Source organism: Mytilus trossulus, chromosome 2 (assembly GCF_036588685.1).
Source record: "Mytilus trossulus isolate FHL-02 chromosome 2, PNRI_Mtr1.1.1.hap1, whole genome shotgun sequence".
Classification (NCBI taxonomy): Eukaryota; Metazoa; Mollusca; class Bivalvia; order Mytilida; family Mytilidae; genus Mytilus; species Mytilus trossulus.
Window position 1 is genome coordinate 55,390,105 of NC_086374.1, and position 14,654 is coordinate 55,404,758.

Here is a 14,654-nt window from a genome sequence, read left to right on the forward strand (position 1 = left end):
GCAGAGTACCTCAAATTTAAAGGATCATGGTATTACTTACATACCAAACTGTATTTTCCATACAATTCTTTATACTTGAAGGGAGAGTCGACACTTGTTCAAATACGGCGTTTTCCGATGATGTGAAGTCGTTTTGTATTACTATTACTGCACTTGTACAGGCTATTGGATAGATGGGGTGTTGTACTATTTGAGTGTCGTGAAAATGATTTTTCGTACCAATGTTGGGGCGTTTGTTAGAAATGTTTCCTTCTCAGCACCATTGTCAATTGTTTTTATATGATAAATATCTTTAATATATCATAATTATTATATTGTTTTAAAACAATTTACGTTTTAAAGTTGTACGTAAAGTAAATAGAAAAGAAACATAAATATGTTTTGATAATGACGTTCATATTTTCATTTAGTTTAGTTTAGTTTAGTTTAAACATATTTATTTATAGTGGATTGGGAAACAAGTTTTGCAACTTATATTAATCCCTTTCCACTTTTCATTTCATTGAACAATCTGAAAGTAACAAAGGAAACAAAGTCAATCCTATATAATACGATTTATTTAAACAGTAAAAACAATAATAAAATTAATAAAAAAAAACAATAGTTTCTTGAAAAATGGCATTCTGTTTTAAGCGTCTGAAAAGAATCTGCCATGAAAACTATAAGGCATAGTAGTAGGTAAAATGCCTTTACTAATAGTTTGCATACTTGTAGCATTAATGAGCACAAGATAACTTTCTTTTTTGATGCCATCATATACATGTGTCATTAAAACACCGTCATCTTCTCTGGTACTATTAGGTGTAGGTACAAACCAAGCTTCAGATGGGTAATGGTTATCAACCAACCATGATAAATCGCCGTCTACTTTACATACATCTTTTTTTACTAATGCCCATTTATTAAAATGTTTGTTGTCTGCTTTTATGACTACTCCATAAGCGTAACAGTATTTAACGTGTCTAAAATTCTCGTTGATGGCTGGCATATCTAAATTGTTCGCAAATGAATTATTTTTAGATGGTTCGAAAGATTCTGCAGAAACAGACTGTGTATTTAAATCTATTGTAAAGCGTTTGATACCACTATAGAGAGTGATATTATTACGCAATGTTACAGAACGAATATAGTTCAAATCCATGGAATACATATTGGATGAATTTTGTGTACAAATGTCAACAATAATCTTGTTATCGTCTTCGTAAGCATTAATATGATGGAAATAGGACACGAATTTATTATATTTCACAGTGGTCACTTTATTTGTTCTTAAATCAACAACGTAAATAAAGGTCGGATCGTTGTAGCGATATTCCATTGCTTCTGCTATGTCACCATATTCAGCTACTTTCATTGTATTTATTGAAACTGGCTGACCAATGAAAATAACATAGTTTTTCGTGACAGAAAATGAATGCATGTATGTTTGTGCTTCAATATCCCATGTTACAATTGCCTCTCGGTGGCCAACAGACGTCATTCGATACAAAGTCATGATACTTTTAATGTAGGGAACTATGCTAACACTCATCAAGTAGGTCAGGTAAGTTTCTTTACCGAATTCTTTGATTGGGTGAGCGGATGAAAAGCCGGGGATATAGATATGTGACTTTACATTCATTGGTGGTTTAATAAGTTGTACTGTTTTTAATGTCTCTTCCTCAATTTGGTAAACGTTCCAAATATCATTTACTGACATATATTCATATTGGCCAGTTTTTGAATCACGAATTCTATATACATTTACGTTCAAGTTTTCCATTTGGTTTTTCAGCGATTCCATTTTTTCTATTTCGTTATACGGGGGAACTAGCTTACCAAACTGAAAATAAGGTGCAATTGTATGAGAAGCTAGAGACTTTCTATAGTATTCAGTCTGTAGAAATCTTGCAGACATCGATACCGTCCCGTTGCCATAAAACGTAAAACTGTGAAGTTTCCCAAACCCATCAAATGCATTAGTGAATGAGCGTTGTCCCATTTCATACCTGGCACCACCATTTCGAATCTAAAAAAGAAGAAGAATATTCAAATATACCAACTGTAACTTGGCAAAACGTTGGCTAAAATATTAATGAAGCGAGATAATTCAACAACATTTGTTTAAGGATAGATTTTTGTAAATATTCCAATAGGAACTCCTTTTAATTTTTTTTAAATACCTAGGCTTTTTTTTTTTTTTACCTCAGGCATAGATTAACTTAGCTGTATTTGACAACACTTTTGGGAATTTTGGAATTCAATGCTCTTCAACTTTGTACTTTATTTGGCGTTTTATTTCTTTTGGATTCGAGCGTCACTGATGAGTCTTTTGTAGACGAAACGGGCGTCTGGCGTATATATAAAATTTTGTCCTGGTATCTATGATGAGTTTAGTTTACGGCTCAAACTGTATCCCTTTTACTATGAAATCTCGAGATCAAAAATTTATCCTAGAATGCAAAACTCATATGTACTACTATTTTTTTTAAAGGACATACTATAGGGCTGTGCGGCATATTTACAACATGTATGTGCCTCGAACTTCTAGGAGTTTTAACTTGTACTAAAATGTTGGTCTCCCTCAGAAATCACCGCTACATTTCTTTTATACCAGTAACATTCCCAAGTTATGTCTCTGAGAGATAATATACCTAGGAATCAATACGAAAACAAAACAATTTATTTGTAATCAATAAAAATACAATGAGAACGTGCAGACAACGGGACGTTTTGTTTTGAAGAAAAAAGTAAAATCACAAAAATATTGTTCTCCGGGGAAAAATCACAACGCATAGTACCTTATCAGTTGGCAAAATGAAAAGCTCAAACACATCAAACGAATGGACAACAATTGTCATAATCCGGAATCTAAGGAGAAAGTGGTGGATTAAACCTGGTTTTATAGCTAGTAAAATCTCGCACTTTTATGACAGTCGCATAAAATTCCATTCTATTGAAAACGATATGTGAAGAAAACAAACAGACATGCTAGGTAAACATGTCAAAAATAGGGGAACAGCATTCAGCATTGTATTATTATCGTAATCACTATAAAAACAAACAAATATGTAAACAAACATATACTATGGCAAAACAACGAGCTGTATAAGTACAGAGCCATGTCACATTTAACAAACAAAAACAGAAGTAATATTTAGATAAAGCATATTAGAGAAAATAGGGAAATATTTAATCTAAATTATCATAGAACAAAAACACAATGACGGGATGCATACGGACAGAGCCACGTCAAATGGATAAGACCAAAAACAGACTTAACAGTAAATGTAATACTAATACAGACAAAAAACAGAACTATATAACTAAGATGATAAACAACGTCAGTACCAAGAATCTATACTTCAAGACCAGTATTTGTGAAGTTGATACGGATAATTTATCAACAAGGTCTCTGTACCTTCCAATGAACTTTTTTAGAAAATGGATGAGACGTTCTATGACACTCCCCCTATTTCATCACCTTTCTGTTCTGACAATGGATTTATTTGTAATCAAACTTTGAAACGTTTGACAAAGTTTGTTGCTGCCTGTATATGGAAATACAAAGAAAAACAAAGAAAATTCTGCATTTCGCAATCATATCAATTCAAATCTGTTCAATTGAGAAAAAAGACAAAAAGACCAGAAACTAATTTCACAGGTAAGTTTTGTCTTCTCCAAAATGAGCACATAGCATTAAGCATCTTAACCTCTTATATCATATTTACTTACCAATGTTCCTTTGAGCCATCTTGGAACAGGATATGAAAATGTTATTGGTTTGTCATTAAATTCGTTTAAGTTTGTTCGGAAAAAGTCGGCAAAGCCAGACGGATCATCTTCTATTAATGTTGCTGCAACACAGAAAGACAAAGAGAAAATAAAGACAATTAAATATGACGTACACCTCATTTTGTTACAAATTTGACTGAATTAATTTGGGATAACGGAGTTTATATACCATCGTCAATTCTTGACCATTAAATGACCCAAGGTCAATATACAGATTACAATTAACACGCTTTAAATTTACCATGACCAAATTATTATTGCCATGATGAATTATTTATTTAGTGTATAGCAGAATTTAATAACAGCGTGTCTTCTTACAATATATAAAATATTAATAGTTTATAAGTGGGTTTAGTTTTTTGGTCTGATACAGTAATACATCGTGATTATTGTATGCGATTTTGTTAATTATATTATTTTGTACTTTTCTTGTTATTTCTTTAATGATGCAATCTTTTGGTACATATGTTTTTTTTCTTCCATCATCTAGTTAGCAAAAAGATGTGTTTTATTTAGATAAACGTTTTTTTTGTTTTTATCCACAATAAAGTGTTTTCTCTCTGGTTTTATGCATTTTTTCACAGACTAATTTGTTTGTGACATTTAAATATTTAGCTGTCTGTGTAAAATATATTCTTAAATTGTCCAGACTCAGTGCTATTTAGTGTCCGCCAGTTGTTATCCATTAGTTTGATGTGTTTGAGCTTTTTATTTTGCCATTTGATAGCTCTGTGGGACCTTCTGTTTTGAATTTTCCTCAGAGTTCAGTATTTTTGTGATTTTACTTTTCATACAATTTACATTCAAAAATATCAATAAATACAGTGAATGTATGTTGGAAATATACTGTTTCAATTCAGAAAAAAAAACCGGAAGTGTTCTGGTTACATCACCAATGATACAAATGTCCACCGGAATTCAAATGCAATGGATTCTAGCAATCATAGGCCAACGATGAGAAAGACTCGTTCCGTAAAGACAGCTATAAAAGTCTCCGATATGGAGAGGGGGAGTTATATTTGTCGTTTGTAGCTGTATATCATATTTGTTTATAGTCCATATCTTTTGCATTTCAATCAGACCGTTAGTTTCATTTGTTTTAAATTTTTCATATCGGGGCATTTTGTAGCTGACTTTGAGGTATGTTTATTTTTTTTACTGCATTGAAAACCTTGAAGACGGGTTGCAATGATTTGATGTTAATGTAGGATCTTTGCTAGGTATATGTTACAAGTCTACGGCAGCCATGAATTATCTCGAATCTAATATGACAAATTCGGTAATTTTGTTAACAGCGAAAGCCCGATACATACGATACTGTTTTGGCTGTTCTGTTTTACCCAATTTGATAATATAAGTAATATTATATAATTCAATAGTAGATTTTTTTAATCGCATTTTTCACTTAAAATTTTTCTTCCAAAGTAATTTTACTCGTTCTGAGGCGGTCAAAAAGATTTAAAAGATCTTAAAACGCCCGGTATTTACATTTGATTTTTTGTTTACGGAAACATACTTGTGACAACTTTCTTCGTTGCCATGACAAGACAATAACATCATTTCGTGGAGTTTTCGTTTTATGAATTTTTAACCATGATAATAAATAAATTAAAATTGACTGATTTGTTTATTTTGCTGTAGAATAGGGATAAATATATTAAATCTGAATCTTGGCCTTCGTAAACTAGGGATTTTGATGTCGACAATTTAGAATAACGGACAGTATAGATAAGTTGGTCGTTAGGCGGAACAGCCGTTTTAGTGTATTACTGCGTTTGCACGAAAGGTAGATAAATTGGAATTTTATTGGTTGACGATAATAGGTCGTCATATTAGAATATATTGTATTACCAGGTCTATGGTTGATGATAATTCATTTTAGAATGTTGACGTTAAGAATTTTTTTTTAAGTTGTTATATCTTTATAATTACATTACAGGTATGTTTAATTATATTTTATAATATTTTATTTATTTTGATTGGCTACTGGCAATCCCGCGTTGTTCTGAAATTAACCTTCATTTCAAAATAAAATTTAATATTCAAGATGACACAGTGCAAAGTGCACAGTCAAATATAAGAAAAACTTGGTAGCAATCGTCTTTTTATGATCCTTACAAAAAAAAATGTGTGGTTCATTAGTTTTTCTATTTTTTACATAAAGATTAGACCGTTGGTTTCCAGTTTAAATGATTTTGCACATGCCATTTTGGGGGCCTTTTTAGCTTGCTGTTTATTGTCAGTATTGACTGCTTCTTTTAGTAAATTTATAGGGTAATAAAAGCATTGACCGTGTGCACTTTTTAAATGAATTACATACAAAATGTACTTCGGTCAAGTTGAACGCTTTTACATCCCAATAAATTTACAAAAAGAAGCATTCTTAAATGTACCATATTTTCGAGCTTATACAAAATGTTTCAGTGAACTTTTACATGTGTAAGCTTGATTGTATTAAATAAACTGGTCATTTGCGTTACAATTTCGGCTGCTCAAACACTACGAGAATTAAATTCCTGTTACCATTTGGAAATGTTACGAATCCAAGGCATAGTTTTTTATGATATTGTTAGTTTTGGAAATGTAACGAATCCAAGGCATAGTTTTTTATGATATTGTTAGTAAGTATAACTCTCTGGAATTAGTTTGGGAACCTGACACAATATTCTCAGTACCGTAACGCGTAAGCGGACTTCCGGTTTAAATATATATATATATAATTTGTAGGATCCTTTACTATAGATAATTTAGCTGATCTGTAACAATAACATCTTCATGCCTTATATATCATGTACTGTAGTACGCCGCTAGATTAAAACTGACGTGGAAAGGTAACACATGGCCAGCGAAAGCTCTTTTTTGAGAGCCCAGGTGGTCGTGTGGTCTAGCGGGACGGCTGCAGTGCAGGCGATTTGGTGTCACGATATCACAGTAGCATGGGTTCGAATCCCGGCGAGGGAAGAACCAAAAATTTGCGAAAGCAAATTTACAGATCTAACATTGTTGGGTTGATGTTTAGACGAGTTGTATATACATTATGTACACAGCCATGTATCACCATTATTGATGGCGATCCGATGGATACATCTGTTGTAGGGTTGTCACTGACTCAGACGTACTTATGAATATAATTATTTTCTGTGACTGTATCTTACATTAATTTGAAGGATCCTTTACTATAGATAATTTAGCTGATCTGTAACAATAACATCTTCATGCCTTATATATCATGTACTGTAGTACGCCGCTAGATTAAAACTGACGTGGAAAGGTAACACATGGCCAGCGAAAGCTCTTTTTTGAGAGCCCAGGTGGTCGTGTGGTCTAGCGGGACGGCTGCAGTGCAGGCGATTTGGTGTCACGATATCACAGTAGCATGGGTTCGAATCCCGGCGAGGGAAGAACCAAAAATTTGCGAAAGCAAATTTACAGATCTAACATTGTTGGGTTGATGTTTAGACGAGTTGTTTATACATTATGTACACAGCCATGTATCACCATTATTGATGGCGATCCGATGGATACATCTGTTGTAGGGTTGTCACTGACTCAGACGTACTTATGAATATAATTATTTTCTGTGACTGTATCTTACATTAATTTGAAGGATCCTTTACTATAGATAATTTAGCTGATCTGTAACAATAACATCTTCATGCCTTATATATCATGTACTGTAGTACGCCGCTAGATTAAAACTGACGTGGAAAGGTAATACATGGCCAGCGAAAGCTCTTTTTTGAGAGCCCAGGTGGTCGTGTGGTCTAGCGGGACGGCAGCAGTGCAGGCGATTTGGTGTCACGATATCACAGTAGCATGGGTTCGAATTCCGGCGAGGGAAGAACCAAAAATTTGCGAAAGCAAATTTACAGATCTAACATTGTTGGGTTGATGTTTAGACGAGTTGTATATATATATATATATATATATTTGAATTGAAGCTTGCAAAATCGAAGATATGTCATCAGTATCTGCACTGAATTATTAATACACAAGACCTTGCAGTGCCATTTATCTTAAATGTAACACATGAACACAAGAAAGCAGTATACATTTTGGTCAATAACACATTCTTTGGATCCCATAACAGCAGATCACATGAGGTGATACCTTTGGTTTGACTCCAATTAAACCATGCACCCCTAAAGCCATAAGTGAATAGATATATTGGTGAGCTACAAAGTGTAGAGGTTTTTTGTTTAGAAAACGGGGAAGCTTATAATGTAGAATACTATATGAACAGTGTAAGCTTGTGTATCTAGAAGAGTAAATAAAGACACCAGAGAGACAGTCAAGAAGCGCTACGTTTATGGACCAGTGATGACAGTCTGTTATGAAGTATTATATTGCCTGATTTTTTACTACTAATTATATACCGGAGTTTACATGAAAAGTTTGAACATCAAGCATTTCCTGTAATTTTTTAAGGCACTTTGAAAGTAGGATAACATCATCTGCTTTCGATGGCTTCTTGCACAAGTCAACGAAAAGAACTGTTGAATTTATGTTGTAAATTAAAAAAAAAAGTGTATACAGCTACGTTGGATTTTAATGTTTATAGGATGAATATTTCTTTTACTAGTATAAATTGTGAGTTTTCTAGAATTTTCCTTCTCCAAGTATTGAAATGTTCGTATCATATTGTAATTTCTAGCCATTTCTAACGATCCATAATGCAGGACAATTTTAAAAGGATGTACACCTCTGAGGAGCCAAAACATTTTTGAATTGAACTTGTTTTTGTTATCTTATTTTTTGGGTTTATTTGACTGTTAACGATGATTGGTGAAGAAACAATCACATGTTGGTGCACATCATGTTTGCTAAGGCCCTTTGAGAGTACCGTATTTTGACGATTTTCACATGTTTCATAATGTTTACCCATGTTTTTACTATTTTTATGAAAAAAATCACAGTTCCACAATTAAACTTCTTTTCATACTTTCAGTAAAGATGAAGTTGACTAATTTGAAATTTAACCAAAAAAAATAACAACTATAGGTAGGTATTAAAATGAGAAAGTTTTATCATATTTTAATGCTACCAAATTTACCATGCTGCCAATTTTGTTAATTTGTGATTTTTCTCTATTATAAGAACAAAATGTATATCATTTCAACTTCTTTGTTCAAGTTATTGAAAAAATACATTTCTAAGAAATTTTAAAAGAAAAAAGAGTTATAGGATATACATGTTTCTGGTAAAATCAGTTCTGTAAATTCACATAGTCATGAAGTTAAAATAAGTGTACATGTTTGAAACCATTTTAACTTTTAATACCCCTGCAATTGTTTGCACCTGTCCTCAGTCAGGAATCTGATTTTTAGTAGTTGTCGTTTGTTTATGTGGTTCATAAGTGTTTCTCGTTTCTCGTTTTTTCTATAGATTAGATCGTTGGTTTTCCAGTTTGAATGGTTTTACACTAGTAATGTTTTGGGTCCTTAATAGCTTGCTGTTCGATGTGAGCCTATATTCTGTTTTGAAGACCGTTCCTTCACCTATAATGATTCACTTTTATACAATGTTGACTTGGATTGAGAATTGTCTCATTGGCACTCATATCACATCTTGCTTTATCTATGATACACAAATATAAAATGTTTTTGATTTTAAGAGATGCCACAATTTCATTCAAGATATATTAAACTCGGGAAAAAATGATGCCTCATATATATTTCAGCAAAATTTAGAAATAAAACACACCTTCAAATGGTAGTTTGAGTTTTGCACAATCATAGCAGCCTGATATAAAAGGGGAACAACTCAATAAACCAGAATGTCAATCAAAGCACCAGTAGAATGATATTAAACATTGTGTAAAAGACTATCATATTTTCGTTTGTAGTTTTTTCAGAAATCAAAATAGGTTGTAAAGTAAGAAAATAAACCTAATTGGTAGAATAAAAAGAACTATTTATTAATGGAAATGTTTTGTTAAATCCACAAGCCTCTTAATGCTGTTATGGCAAATCATATTGTTGTGTATACGTATTTAGGGAATAGTTAATTCATAAAACTAGTCATGAGACATTGATATCATATAAGGTTTTTTCATTTAATTTTATTGGTATTTCATGGCAGAAAGAGGGTTTATAAAACTGGGTTTAATCCACAATTTTCTACATAAGGAAATGCATTACCAAGTCCGGAGTAAGTCAGTTGTTTTCTATTCATTCGATGTGATAAGGTTAATGATTTTGCCAATTTTCGTATTGAATTTTTATTGGGGTATTTTTGTAATTTTACTCTTTTTTGGCAACTATTTTCGTTATCAAACACATTTCCCTTTAATTACAATGTATGTTTTTTTTAAGGAGGAATACTACTTTCTCAAAAGTTGCTAAGACAGGGTTATAAATCAATCAAATTAAGGTCATCACTCAAGAAAGTTTACGGTCGCCATCATGAGCTGATTGGTCATTATGACGAATGTGTCAGAAATCTTTTCCTCCTCAGTCATAATTACCTTCCATAATTACCGAACTGAACAAAGAAATAACACGACGGGTGCCGTATACGGTGCAGGAAATGCTTACCCTTCCAAAGCACCTGAGTTCACTCCCAATTTTTAGTGGAGTTCGTGTTGTTTATTATTTATTATTTATAACTGTTGATGTAAATGTCCTTCGGTTTTGTGAATCTTTGTTAACTCCTTGGTTTTGATTGTTATTGTCTTTTAAAATTATCTTTCTTCCCATTTTTTTTCCTTGCTGTTTAGGATGGAAATGAACGAAGAGAGCAGAAATAATCAGTTTTTTGTTTTATTTTTACTGTTGTAGGTAAGGAGTGATTATGCCAGGTGCAAAAAGAAAATATTTACAGTTTTTGGAACTCCTCTATGTATATTTCATTAGAAGCATAATTTTTTTTAATCAATAACCGATTTTGGTTTTGAAATAACTGTAAATATCAAAGTAATCACAACTCTTTGATTTTGCGCACAACTTGCAATTTCATTGGCCAAACAAATCTCTCATTTTCGCCACAACCTATAAATTATTTGCGTCAAAAATTTAAAAAATACAGGTAAACAGTGTAAAGAATAGATTTAATTTATTCAAAAGAAATTTTAAATATTAACTTTAAACTGTAATAATAATTATCTGCGTTTATTTCGGTAACTTATGTCTTTGTTGGTATTTTAGTCAAGTCATCAGGTGATTGTCGAAACTGTCCAAAGCCAGAACCCTCGTCAGTTATTATCTTTTGCTATATCTTAATGTTTGTTATTGAAATGAAGGTTTTAGTGATGATCTTTAATAGTCTTTATATAGTGCATAACAAAATTTTATATCATGCTATTAATACTATTTGTCGTTTGGTTGCTGATTCGTTGATGTTTATCCTTTTAATCATGTGTTATCAGTTATCGTACAACCATCGAGTATGTTATCTCTAATACAAATACGAATGTCTAGGTCATTTGTAGTCGTGGACATATGTACGTAATAAAAGTCGATGAACACTAAATGTGCTACGTCACATATTTTGATAAAATCGTGCATACAAAATCACACAACTTTGACTTTTTGAACTTTAACATAGAAAAGACACATGCTACTTTCTAAATTAGAATTAAAAAGCAAAATGTAAACCGGAAAACGCTGAGAAGTCGACAAAAGTGTGTTTGGTTTTTGATTTTTGCTTTTGATATAAAATAAAACACAAAGGTTCTCATGATGAATAAGTACCTCTGTTGGAATATTTTATTTTGACATTTGCAGGTTTAAGTTCTTCTTAAATTGTGAATATTCGTGCACAATTCAACGATTGTCGGTTGTAAGTTGTAAATAAAAGTGTCTACAGCTATTGTTTGATAAACACCTTAAAGGGTTGATTATTTTGATTTAATTTATTAATTGGATTTTCTCTTCTTTTTTTCTTCCCCTAGAGTATCCTTTTGTAATTGCCAGTTTCTGCACACAAGAAGGCCAAAGAACCATAAATGCATTCATGCAAATGTTGATTCATATGTTTTTGTGTTTTTCTCCTCATTTTTAAATATAAAATATCAGTGATCTTTTAACCTTCATATCTATTATCTATATGTATATAATGCATAATTAGGGTGTCGACGTTATTTATATTAGTGAAAATATTATGGTGATAAAGGTCAATTACTATGTACAGTATTAAAATCGGGCAATCGACTTCAATTAATAGATTGGTCGATTTAACTTTTCCAAAAAATGGAAACAAATTGCTTTCTTAAATATATGCAACACGTAAACACAAGAAAGCAGAATACATTTTGGTGCATAATAAGTTGTTTGGATTGCATAACAACGAATCTGTTCATCAGTGTTCATCTTAAGATTTAAACGCCCTTAAATTTCAATTTCGAATCCAACAATGAATTTTTAATTTTAAGGAAATTTTGCAGTTTTTAGTTATGATCTTGAATATTATTAGTATAAATAGAGAAAAACTGTAAACAGCAATAATGTTCAGCAAAGGACGATCTACAAATAAGTCGACATGACCAAAATCTAGGAGTAATCGCCCTTTATAGTCAATTTTCGGGGTTGACATGAATATCAATTGTTTGGTCATTTTTATAAATTTCCAGCTTACAAAACTATGAATTTTGCGAAAAAGTAAGGATTTTCTTATACTAGGCATATATTTATACCTTAGTCGTATTTGGCACAACTTTTTCAGAATTTTGGTTGTCAATGATCTTCAACTTTCAACTTGTTTGGCTTAGTAACTATTATGATTTGAGCGTCACTGATGAGTCTTATGTAGACGAAACACGCGTTCCCTATCAGAGACAAATTAAGGCGTCCTTGTTAAACAAAGATAGATATCAAAAGATCTAATTTTCAGTTTTTACAGGGGCGGTATAATTAGTTACTATATTGTCCACTTTATCCAGCATCGTGTGACGATGTTACGTCATTTCCATTGGCATTCGCTATGTCAATGATGACTTCCTAAGGTTACGGCGATGTGCACCAAGTTAGAAAAGTGGATGTGCCATAATTGTCAATGAACGTGTATTGAAGACTTAACAAACAAATATTTATTTTTCTCCAGGTCTTTTTCGCAGCCACCCCTTGATTGTGCCGCTGCAATAGTCTTTAAGTTGTCTCAGTTATAATCCTGATAAAATTTGAAAGCGCTGTCCATTTGAAGTGAAGTTGACTGCGTTCTGAAAGTTCTACTTCTAGAATCGGACATTTGGATGTTCTTCTGAAACTAAACATCCTTCCGTATTTCTGGAGAAAATAACAGTTTAGCAAATTAACACTCAGTGCTATAAGGTATATTTCAGTTTTGTTTGTTTGGTCATATAATTGAATACTGGTGTATTCTTTTGTAAGGCAGGTATCGTTTAGGGGCCAGCTGGAGGACGCCTCCGGGTGCGGGAATTTCTCGTTACATTGAAGACCTGTTGGTGACCTTCTGCTGTTTTTTCTATGGTCGGGTTGTTGTCTCTTTGATACATTCCCCATTTCCATTCTCAATTGTATCGTGTATCTCGACAGATAAATGGAACAACTCCATCGGTTGGTTGCAGCATCACCTGTATAAACAGCAATACTCAGGGAGCAGTCATCATAATTGCAGCGACGAGTTGCATCAAGAACTTTTGGTAAGTCTTTTTTTCCGATTTCGTCGATTATTTTATCATAAATTCCATTGGTTTATTTACTATCATTGAAGATCTAAGCTTCATATCTATGCGCTGAATGTTGTGTTGATTTATTTCCTCCGTTGTTATGTGCTGTATTTTGCTCCAAAACAGGCTCTTAATTATGACTCATTTGAAATGCTGATGTATCTACTATCCCCAGTAAGGTGAATTTGATTCTCTGGAACACCTTTCTCTTTTGAATTTTATTACTTCAGGTGTCTGTGCCATGTCTAAATGAATAGGTTTGACTGTTTTACAGCTGCTACTCGATTAGATGTGCGTTAAGGAGGCTCGCAGGTATAAGATTTTCAGAAAAAATTTAAACATTTACTTTTCATTACAAATTTTATTAATTACCTTTAGTAGTTGTTACTTAATCATATAGTACAAAAATCAATACGTCTTGGCCCCAGGTGACTTTTAAAATGTAATTATCATTGAAAAAGCTCTAAATTATCTCCCTTTGGTGCAAAAATGCCATTTTTTGGCATTAAAATTGAAATATCTTTTTTAACTCATCGATGACCTATATTTTTTATTGTTGTCTTCGAATAAGCTGTACATAAACTAAACAATTGTAAAATTTAAGCGATTTCTGTAATTTAGTTCTTTTTTATATCGATAATACCGATATTGCTCCTATTAGTTCAACAGAAAAAAGGACATTACCCAAAATGTATGCTTCTTTCGAAGGCAGATTGTGATCGTAAATGAACGGTGACCTCATATTTTATTTCATTCTTCTATTTAGTATAAGATAAAGTTCATTAATAGAAAAATATACAGGAATCCTATATTAGATTAAAAAAAATGATTTAGACCCTCGAGCCCCCTTAAGTACTGGTTCGAAATAATTGTTTTGTGTTTACTACCGCAAGAAATTTCTGCATTCCTGTAAACCTGAAGCAAGAGCAACATTTTGTTACTCTGGGTAGTGAACTTGTTTTCCATTCGCTATTGTTTTGTTCACCTTATGTCTGTCTCAAATAAAGTAGAATGTTAAGCATAACAGGGTATATTAGCAACAATTTTCTTTTTTTTTATGATACCTAACATTAAACTTAGGACAGTATGGTGAATTCACTTGTTGTTTGTCGATATTGTGTTGATCACTCTCACTGTCAGATGACTGTCACCCAGCGCATTCCAGCATGTAATACCCGGTCTGTTTCCTGTTTTTTTTTCATGTCAGCATTAATTTTGATGTCAAAGAATACATACGAGACCCATCGTCTCTTCA

The 14,654-nt window shown here is 32.5% G+C and overlaps 1 protein-coding gene across 1 annotated transcript; it reads right to left on the reverse strand.

Annotated features, from left to right (window-relative positions):
• Nucleotides 1-628: 628 nt before the first annotated feature.
• LOC134705877 (beta,beta-carotene 15,15'-dioxygenase-like) lies at nucleotides 629-3,894 on the reverse strand. The gene is made up of 2 exons (XM_063564592.1): nucleotides 3,715-3,894; nucleotides 629-2,008 (listed from the first exon to the last, which is right to left on the reverse strand). Exons 1-2 carry the CDS (start codon nucleotides 3,892-3,894, stop codon nucleotides 629-631), a joined length of 1,560 nt encoding a protein of 519 aa, XP_063420662.1.
• Between the last annotated feature and the right edge of the window lie 10,760 nt (nucleotides 3,895-14,654).

Coding starts and splice junctions, on each gene's coding strand:
- LOC134705877 (XM_063564592.1), bottom strand. CDS start 3,894: ATGAGGTGTACGTCATATTTAATTGTCTTTATTTTCTCTTTGTCTTTC. Junction 2,009..3,714: donor GATGGCTCAAAGGAACATTG/GTAAGTAAATAT, acceptor CTTCTTTTTTAG/ATTCGAAATGGTGGTGCCAG.